Genomic DNA, 10,361 nt, shown 5'->3' on the forward strand with positions numbered 1-10,361 from the left:
TATTAATTTTGAAAATGAACCATTATGTTTCTCTCCCATGGAGATACACATAATGTGTGAGTTATGTCGCTTGACAAGAATAGGTATCGGTCTTGAAAGTGACGCAATTATCTGGCAGCTCCCATTACTCCACTTCTTGGTAGACCACATTACCGATATCCCATTTTTAACACGAATTTCACGTTTTGGGACGTCTGGTGGTTGAGTGCCTTTGTCAACCCACTTGGCTCGTCGCCTATTGTGATCATACATTACCCATTCATCCCCTCAATGTTATGATGTGATTCTAACATTCATGTGTGCAACACAGGATGAAAAGATTCAAACAGGTGCCCACCCGAGAAAAAAATTGCATTGAGCCAAAAGGTGTGGTCAATGTCTTCCCACATTTTTACACTTTGCCGAGAGTTTTCAATTTATGACTTTTTGACAAAAGGCTTGCCACTGATGTACTTGAGGAGAATGGTCTCCGTTTTGGTCTAGACACTATTAGACCTCACTAATATACTAATAAAACGACAGCTCACTCACGTTTACCCCGTCGTTAAAAACCAAGTTTGAATACAGTAGCTAATAAAAGACGGGAACTTTCCAAACAACCTAATAATTCCAGAAAACTATAGCCTAATCAGTTCAGAAAAAGCTAAACGCTGAATTAGTAGATCTAGCGCGATGACAGAATTGGCTTACCGTATGAGAGGTTTTCTGCTGGATGACATGACAGGATACCGGCACGGATGTCTTTTCAACGGCGATGATGATGATGGCCGTTGATGATAGGGACGAGAATTGGGAGTCTCGGAGACTCAGAACGTCCGAAATGTGTTGGAAACTAAACGACACTTAGAGAGTGTGTTGGATGAAGAGAGCACGAAATAAGAGTAAGAGAAAGGAAAAAGAGAAAAAGAGTTTTGCAGAGAACAGAGTCTTTTCCTGTGTGAATGGAGAGAGAGAGGAAGAGAGAGACTACACACACAAGACGACACTCGTGTATCACCACCTCTCATCGTTTTCTATTCTCTTCTTGCCTTCTCTCTTCCCCCTTTTCTTCATTCCTCCCATCGTCTCCGTCCATCTTCTGTGTTTGTCAGTGTTCGGCCTCCTTTTTGCATTGTATTCCCCTGGAATGCGACCTGTTGTCGCTAGTTCTACTACTCCAAATGGTGCATCAACCACTGGAACAGATCATATCAGACTACGTGGAGTTGCTCCAACCCCATCATTTGTCCCGTCTAACTTGTCGACAGCAGATGTACAACACAGTTCGGTAGGTTTAGATGAGAAAAAAAAAGAAAATGAAGAAAGAGAGAGAGAGAGAGAGAGAGAGAGAGAGAGAGAGAGAGAGAGAGAGAGAGAGAGAGAGAGAGAGAGAGAGAGAGAGAGAGAGAGAGAGATAGAATCGGAGGTGATTATTGATTTGAAAGGAATGTGAAATGCAAAAAATGAACTTTAGTGTATGGTGTGAAAACTAAACAAGAATTTGTTTCAATTGATAAAGAAAAGCTAAAGTTAAACTTTTGACAATCTCAGCTAAATATCATACCATCATTTGCTTTTTTATTCAATTTTCGATTCAAGCTTATTTTTTCGAAAAATTCGATGCCGTTTTCCATGTTAGGCGTTGGCGTTCCGAGACAAATCGGAGCCATATTTTATCAAAAAAGAAAGTGAAATTTGCAGATGCTAAATGACATTTTGATAAGAAATGTTCATCAAATAGTAAAAGTGAAATCACCTAGACAGGGTGCATTCCATTGATAACTTACTCTTCTTTATAGTTTTCTGGACCAGTGACTCATTTGAATTTAATTCGAAACATTAAATTTCAAAATTATCTACAGGACATTCGAGTTGGGCGTCATCGAGCAAAGTTGGATGAAATTCGAGCATCTCTAAAGGCATATGAGCATGAATCGGGACCATCTTCACCCGCCAACCACGTGCTAAATGGTTCTCAAACGACGCCTTCATCATCATCTGTTAGTCATTCTGACATCACCAACGACAACACGGAAATGATGAATTCATCTTCTTCTACGGCAGCAACGACGACAGTCTCGAGCGGCGTTGTATCACATTTGAGTTCTTTTCGAGTGAGTCATTTTTTTTTCGGTACCGAAAATGAGAAAAAAAGGAAGAAAAAAACCAAAAGAAAACTATAGTTTACTTCAATACCAGTTCGGAACTTTCAGACAGAAGGAGGACCAAAAATGAGGATAGCTCCTATGCCACAACGTCATTTGATGATGGAAACAGGCAATGAAGTGGTTTATCGAACTGGAAAAGAGATGATTCGAAATGGAAATGTTCCAAGTGCCACACCAGTTGTTGAAGAATCAATTAGGATACACCCATCTGGATATCGATATGACATGCCAACACCTGCATATCATATGAATAATAATGCTCCACAGTATTCACCTGGATATGTAAGTTTCTTTCTTGTGAAAAGGAAAACAAAAGGAAAACAAAAACTTCGAATCATCTGTTCAACAAAAAACTGATTAAACCATGCTTGTAAACCGAGCTCTTGGCGGGCCTTTGCGGGCCTGCCAGAGTGTCTTCTTGAAGCAATATTTCAGGACCAACTAAATTTGATTATGGCTTATGATTTTGTTCATAGACAATATAAAATTTTCCCAAAAATACCATTTTGTAGTACTCGTCAAGCATATCTAATGATCCTGAAATATTAATTCTAAAAGAAACTATGGCATGTCCTGGTTCATATATGGATTATACAAAGAGAGAACCAATACCTTTTACTGAACCTTGAAATGAACTAAAACTAAACGTTTCACTTTTTCAGTCTCGTCCACCTCCTCCAGCATATGATGCGCCTCCAATGAATACTCGAATGACTCCAGTGGCTGCTGACAACTACCGTACTCACCTGCACATCAAAACCCAGCCAGCTCCAAAAGTCCAAACAAACCAAATCATTTTCCAACACACGAAGAACATGGCTCCACCCCCACCTGGAAAATCAACAATTTCTATCGAGACAATGTAAGTTTTTCATCCAAAAAAAAAAAAAAAACAGAAAACAAAAAGTATGGGTTTCAGAAACGAAGAAAGAAAAACAGATAACTTTCAAAGACTATATCACACTTCAATGGACAAGAAAACAGCAAGCAGTGTAGTCAGTATTAATGTGGCTTCTCCTCATACGGTATCTTTTTAAACCGTCTGAAAAACCATTATGAACTATTTTTCAGACAAAAGTGAATGTTGGAGACAGTCCACTTCCTAGTAAATCATTTATTATTGGTCCGAGGTATACTACTGATATGGATAGATCAAAAAATTTTGTGAATTATAAGGACGAGGTTTGTTTTTTTTGTTTTGCAAAGTATTTCTAGTTCATTTTCTAAATTCTGAAACTATTTCAGCTCCGACCTGATCCCCGACTAGTGCCTTCAACATCGGATGCGAATCACGAAGATTTTCGGCCTATCCTCTTCAAACCATCAAACCTCGATATAACTTTCAAATCAAGACCACAAGCTCCGCCCCCTCAATACAATCAACCAAGTGAGCCTCCACCAAAAAGAGTCAGCTCTCCAATCGATCGATCTCTACTTGATCCGTATCTGAAGAACACAAGAAGAGTGCAACCATGCAAACCGAATATGCTTCGATTTTACATGGAACAACATGTCGAGCGTCTTCTCCAACAATATCGAGAAAGGGAAAAACGAATGAGACAGTTGCAAAAAGAAATGGCAGCAGCTCAATTGCCAGATATGATGAGAGATAAAATGTTGGGTATTCTACAACAAAAAGAATCCAGATACACAAGATTACGAAGACAAAAAATGAGCAAAAACAATTTTATTGTTATCTCGCATATCGGAGTTGGAGCATTCGGAAAAGTTTCATTGGTTCGGAAAAAGGATACAGACAAGGTTTATGCTATGAAGAGTTTGGAAAAGGCTGATGTAATCATGAAGCAACAGGTGATCTTTTATTTTCAAATGGAAAACTTCAGAATTAAAATTTACAGGCAGCTCATGTAAAAGCAGAAAGAGATATTCTAGCTGAGGCCGACTCACCATGGATCGTTCGTCTGTTTTTCTCTTTTCAAGATGACGCTTGTCTGTATTTCATTATGGAATATGTTCCTGGAGGAGATATGATGACGTTGTTGATTCATAAAGGAATTTTCGAAGAGCCACTCGCTAGATTTTATATTGCCGAGTTGACATGTGCAATTGAATATGTTCATTCTGTTGGATTCATTCATAGAGATCTGAAGCCAGACAATATTCTCATCGATCAACATGGCCATATCAAGCTGACTGATTTTGGTCTTTGTACTGGATTGAGATGGACTCATGATAGAAGGTGAGATTCTTCTTGTTGAATCCCTAATCAATATGTAAAATTGAAATTCATTTCAGATACTACGGACCTGAAAACGAACATCAACGAGTCGATTCATTTTCCCTTCCACCAGAAGTTGGAGCCAGTCCTCAAAGTGCAAAACTGCTGAACGTCCGACAACAAACCCGCCGAAAAACTGCTCATTCGTTAGTGGGAACTGGAAACTATATGGCTCCAGAAGTGATTGCAAAGACTGGACATACTCAAAGTTGCGATTGGTGGTCGACTGGAGTGATTCTGTATGAAATGGTGTTTGGAAGAGTCCCATTTCACGATGATGCCCCCGGTGGAACACAATATCGAATTAAGAATTGGAGAAAGTATTTGGATTTGAGTTATGGCGTAAATCTGTCAACTGAGTGTATCATGATGGTTCAGGTACTTGTCGCTTGTGATTGAACATTTATACATATGCTTGATTTTTCAGCAACTCATTTGCGATTCTTCCACTCGATTGGGAACTCGAGGTGGAGCTTCACAAGTAAAACAACATCCCTGGTTTAAGGGAATTGATTGGGAGAATTTGAGAAAGTTGCGAGCTGATTATATTTATATCCCAAGAGTTGCACATGATGAAGACACTTCCAATTTTGAAACATTTCAAGTTAGTTTGAAAAGAAAAATTCCTGTTAGATCGAGTATTTCTCCTGCATTGGAATAACCCCGAATTTTTCTTATTTCAAATACGATACTTCCACTGTCCACGAACTACCGTGAACACTGTAGTAGAAATCCATCCTATATTTTTAACTTTGAGCCAATTCGTCTCGGTTCCTCTAGGAGTTATCAAAAAGTGGTAAATTATGAAATATTTTTGATGTTACAATAAAAATTTTGCTAGTTGACCACTTTTTGACACAGAATGGGAACCAAGATAATTGAACTCAAATTTGATGATTTGGGTGAGCTTCTGTTAGACGAAATACGGTATTTTTATTTTTATGACATCCACTTTTAAGTGAATTTGCTATCAGGTTTTTGAAAAACATTTTATCCCATGATTTCATGTTTTTTTTTTTCCAGGATAACGACCGAACCGATAAACCGAACGTTCGTGGTCTTCATAATCCCGCATTCTATGAATTCACCTATCGTCATTTCTTCGATACTGATTCTGTTGGTTGTCCTTCTCTTCGTCCCGCCCGCCGCCGATCTCTTCGTCCTCTTCTGGAGAATGGAATATTCGATGAATCAGTTTCCGAAGAAGATTCGTCATCTCATATTTAAAGAGCTTTTTAGTATCACCTGTTACTCACTTTTAATTTTCAATATTTATTATTCTATTTCATCTATCGTTTTGTGATGATCTCGATACGGTTTTGAGAATAAGGAACTTGTATTTCCTGGTTTTCTCATCCTCTCTCATGTCGCTACGCTATTTCTCGTTTTGCTCAAAATGAACTGTTCCTTTTTTGTATATTATACCAGTTTCGAACAGTAAAATGCACTTTGGGAAAAAAGAGAAAAAAGGGTTATCAGTAGTTGTGTCACTGAATATCACATGGAGATGGAACAGGTGATAAACAATGAAACAGATGGTTGACTGGGTTTGTTTTATTTTTTGCTGTTTTATTTTTTCATGTCATTTGAGTCACTTTTCATGATATGAGTTTATTTTAAGTTTGATGTCTCTCATTTTCCTTAAAAAAAAGACATAGACGGTACTATCCTAATCACCTAATCACTCTAGAAGGAGCCCACCCGAACCACCAACTTTGAGGTCATATATCTCAGCTCCTGTGAAAGGTATTCAAAAGTAATCAACTGATAAAATATTTATCATAAGATGAAAAATATTTTGTTAGTTGACCACTTTTTGATATCTTTCACAGGAACCGAGATATATATTCTCAACTTTGGGTGGAATTCTATTAGAGTGTTTACGGTAACTTGTAAGACACAAAGATACATTACTTGTTAGAATGTTAGTTATTTTATCAAACAATTATTTATTTGGATCACCGGAAACCACTTTCTTGGTCGTATCAGAATTCATTGTGAAAATGACAAGCAGAGAAGAAAAAAAAGAAATTCCCACACTTCCTGCCTTTTCAGATATTCCCATAATTACTTTTCTCAGTTTTTCTCTACTCTACCAACTGTTTTCTTGTATCTCGGCAATCGATTAGCCTCTTGTGCCATTCACTCATTCGGATACCCAACAAATCATTTTGGAGAGACATATGGTGCCTCGTGGCATCATCTAATAGTAAAAAACACATGTCCTTCTTCTTCTGCTTTTTCGTTTTCTCAATTTTTGTTCAGTTCTTTTTTTTGTATGAAAAATAGAAAAAATGAAAGTATTCGCTTATCTTCTTTGAGGTTCTAAACTTCATTTTTTGCAGAAAATCAAGCCACCTGACCTCATAAAAGTGTCACATTTTTGTTCGAAGAGGTTTCTTGTGTGTTACAGTCTATTTGAGTTGTTTGTAGATTCATTTATCAATTATCCGTGTCCTTTTCTCCTCCCCAACTCCTGCCCTCTCCCCACCCGAACATTTCCGTCAGTTTGTGTACTTAAATCATCATTTTGACATTCTTTTTTTCTCGTTTCAAACATTTCAACGCCTCACAAACCTAACTTCTGTTTGAAAGTTTTCATGATGGCTCAAAAAATTGATGTTTAACTTTTTATTTTTGTACTCTTAATTGTTTGGTATGTTCTTTTAAGCAATGTTTTTTTTCTAATCAGAAAATGTATTTTCCCATTCTATGTCCGCTCCCAAAAAAGCAGAATTCTTTTCATTTCTTCATAATCATAAATGCATAGATTCTCTGACATCTCTTCATCTCTTCATAAGTAATCCACCTGAAAAACTGCTGTCACAGGTGAGATTTTTCGGCTACTGAATAAATAACTGCTATTCTTGCAGTCGACTCAAATCGGTTTATCTCTTCTCACTGGCTTATTTCCGCTCATGCCCGCCCGAAATAATGTAATCTGCTGCCATCATCTCGTTATACTTTTTTCTGCCACTTTAGTCGCAATATTTTGGGTTCAGCTCTCGTTTTGAAATTTGTTTTACACACTTTAAGAGATTTCGATAGAATCGGGAAAAAAACTACATCTATGATGTTGTTAGCGAAATCCTTAAAAGCGCATTTCAAGGAGCATGTATTTTCGTAACTAATTACTGGCCTATTTCTTTGCGGTTTTTCAATAACTGTCATCGTCTTGTGCGATTTTTGCGGTTTGTCGGGTTTCTTTTCTGTGAAAAATAGTTCAAAATCGATAAAATTTGTCGAAAAATCGAAAAAATTGATCAGATTATATAATAGTGACAAAAACTCATTTAAATGCGTCTTTAAGGTTTTCGCTCTTGGATCTAAGCTCCGCCCATTCTCAAATTTTCGGCCGCAATGCGAATTAAAATTAGACCAGAGTAATATCAAAATCTGTGGAACTATTTTTGGTCTCCAAAAACGCAATTTTCGGTGTATGAAAAGTTGGGTGAAATTTTTTATATACAAAATGGATTCTGTAACCTGTGGATACCAATACGAATTAATGCTGGATAAAAACAATGTGCTGAGATTTTGACGAATAGCCCAATACCTGTTTAGGTTCTTTGATTTTTTTTGAGAACTAGGACCTTTTTGAAACCAAAGTCGATTTGATTTTCAGTTAACCCCAAAACCATCCACTCCAATTTTTGATTCCATCCGAAGTACAGTGACTTCCATCATTTTCATCATGCTCTGACTCATCCTGATTTTGTTCCTCTCCTCTCAAAAGATTATTTGATTCTTTACAATCTTTTCTACTCCTCCTCTTTTCTTATTTTTTTCTTTTGCAATCGTACAATCGTGTTATTATTATATTTATTAGCTTTCGTTTCCTAGTTTTTTTCTGCTCATCAAATCACTACAAAATGTGAAACAAAAGATGTAATAAGAAAAGACGGGGTACAGTTTCATTTCACCAATCAAAATTTGTGTCTCGTTCAAATATTGACTTTGCTTTCTTTCCCTCTCTAATCGGTAAATTAATTTTCTCGTGATCTCTCTCAGTTGTCACATTATATCTCTTTTTTCTTTTCTCGGTTACTTGTCATCATTATTGCATAATTGAACCGGAATTATTCCGAAATTCCAGAAAAAAATAAATAGAAGAACCGGAGTGTTTCAAGACCGAGAGTCACGCAATTTCGAGAATTATTCACACTCAATTGCAATGCAATGTTCCAATTTGCCAGTATTTGGTTTAAGATCTCTCTCTCTGGCATCCGTTGGTCATTGTTAGAGTTCCCCAGTTTAGAAGAAACAAACTTCTGCAAACTTTGATCTTGAAATGTCTTTATGACAAAGTATATCTACTTGGATGACATATCCACATTTTCCTCCATAATTCTCGTCTCAATTCGTCATGCCCATTCATTCCAACACATCCAGCGTTCCGTTTTTTTCTGGACCTGAATAGAGACGAAACCAAATTGAATCGTTGAGAAGATACTAGCGTGAAATGAATCATTGTATAATGGGCCTCCCCCCGTTCTTGCAAACTTTGTCGCCGGGACTAGGCCAGTGAGGACGGGCGGTTTGTTGTCTTTCGTCTTCTTCTTCTTCTTTTTTCTATCATCATTTAAACAAGGCTTTCGACGCCTTCTATGGCAACACGACGCTTTTCTTATCTTCTTTTTTTCTCGAAATCTCTCTCTTCGAAGAATGTTTAGGAATGGCGTGGGGTTTCTTCGTCTTCTTCTGTCTTTTCATCATTTCGTTTTGTTTCATTCAATTTGAATTCGATTTGACACTTTTTATACCACACCCTCTCCCCATACAGATGCCTATTCCAAATTAACCTCCACCGCCAATTAGCCTTCTTTTTTTGTCTTCCCTTCCATATCATAAAATGTAAGAGGTATTGGATAAACAACCGACACTTTCGACAATAATCAAGTAAGAGAAAATGAATGGAAGTTAGGCGCAAAAGAAGGTGACAACATTAAGTTTCTTTTTACTTCTTATTTGTTTCTACTTCTCAGCGTCTCTGAGGAATGTGAAATAGGAAAAGGTTTTCTCAGGTGATCAGCGCAAGTTTCAAGTGGCGTTCGCTGATTTTGTATGTGTCCTCTCTGGGTTAGAAGTTGTGACTGTGTTTTGATTCTAGTCAAGAGCTTTACAAATCCTAAAATTTAGGGTTCATCATTTGAGCTATAACACATCTAGAGTGGCTAGATTATCTCATGAACGATACTTGTAAAAAGTTCATATTTCATTAATGTATTTTTTTTCTAATGTCCCGTCCCAAGTCCCCAAATCTGGGATCAATGTGCCTAGAAAGCATACTTGTTCGGGAAAATTTTTTCGGGAAATTTTGTTCCCGAAATTTTTCCCGAAATTATTATTCGGAAATTTTCGGGAGAATCGGGAAAAATCGGGAAGTTGGGTTTTCAGTGAATTTTGCCTGTTTTTCATTTTATGTTGAGATTTGTCGATTTCTTCAAGTTTCTCAAAAGCGTCCAATGCATTTGCTCGGAAAACTATTAAAAAAGCAAAAAATAGTTGAACATTTGAGAAATCTAATAAAACAATGACTCCCGGAATTCCGTGAAAACTTTTTTCGGGAAATTTCCCGCTTGGAAAAAGTCCCGAAAAAAAATTACGAGAAAATTCCCGTCGGGAGAAATTCACGGGAAAAAATTTCGGGAAAATTCCTGTCGGGAAAAATTCCCGAAAATTTTCGGGAAAACCGAGAAAACGGGAATCCCAATTTCCCGATTTGAACAAGTCTGCTAGAAAGCATCCCAAAAAGACGCCCAGACCCCACAGGTAAAATGCGAACGGATCCGTTACGGACGCTCAGCGTTCGCGCGCGGTTGAAATAGGAACCGCATACGGACCGCACGCGACCCGTTTTCAGAAAACCACAGCACATTATTCCGTATTCCTCCGTATTCTGTCCGTTCGCGAACTCCGTATCAGATCCGCTTGCGAATGATGGACAAACGGATCCGTTCGCGAATCAGACAAAA

At 37.6% G+C, this 10,361-nt stretch overlaps 1 protein-coding gene across 1 annotated transcript; it reads left to right on the plus strand.

Annotated features, from left to right (window-relative positions):
- Positions 1-1,126: 1,126 nt before the first annotated feature.
- On the plus strand, positions 1,127-5,613 carry Cbr-wts-1 (the record flags this gene model as incomplete). The annotated part of the gene is made up of 11 exons (XM_002639767.1): positions 1,127-1,267; positions 1,842-2,093; positions 2,193-2,429; positions 2,810-3,009; positions 3,067-3,172; positions 3,219-3,329; positions 3,393-3,959; positions 4,007-4,347; positions 4,404-4,764; positions 4,814-4,990; positions 5,410-5,613. 11 exons carry the CDS (start codon positions 1,127-1,129, stop codon positions 5,611-5,613), a joined length of 2,697 nt encoding a protein of 898 aa, XP_002639813.1.
- Between the last annotated feature and the right edge of the window lie 4,748 nt (positions 5,614-10,361).

This window comes from Caenorhabditis briggsae, assembly GCF_000004555.2.
Source record: "Caenorhabditis briggsae complete genome, chrI, whole genome shotgun sequence".
In the NCBI taxonomy this organism is placed as follows: Eukaryota; Metazoa; Nematoda; class Chromadorea; order Rhabditida; family Rhabditidae; genus Caenorhabditis; species Caenorhabditis briggsae.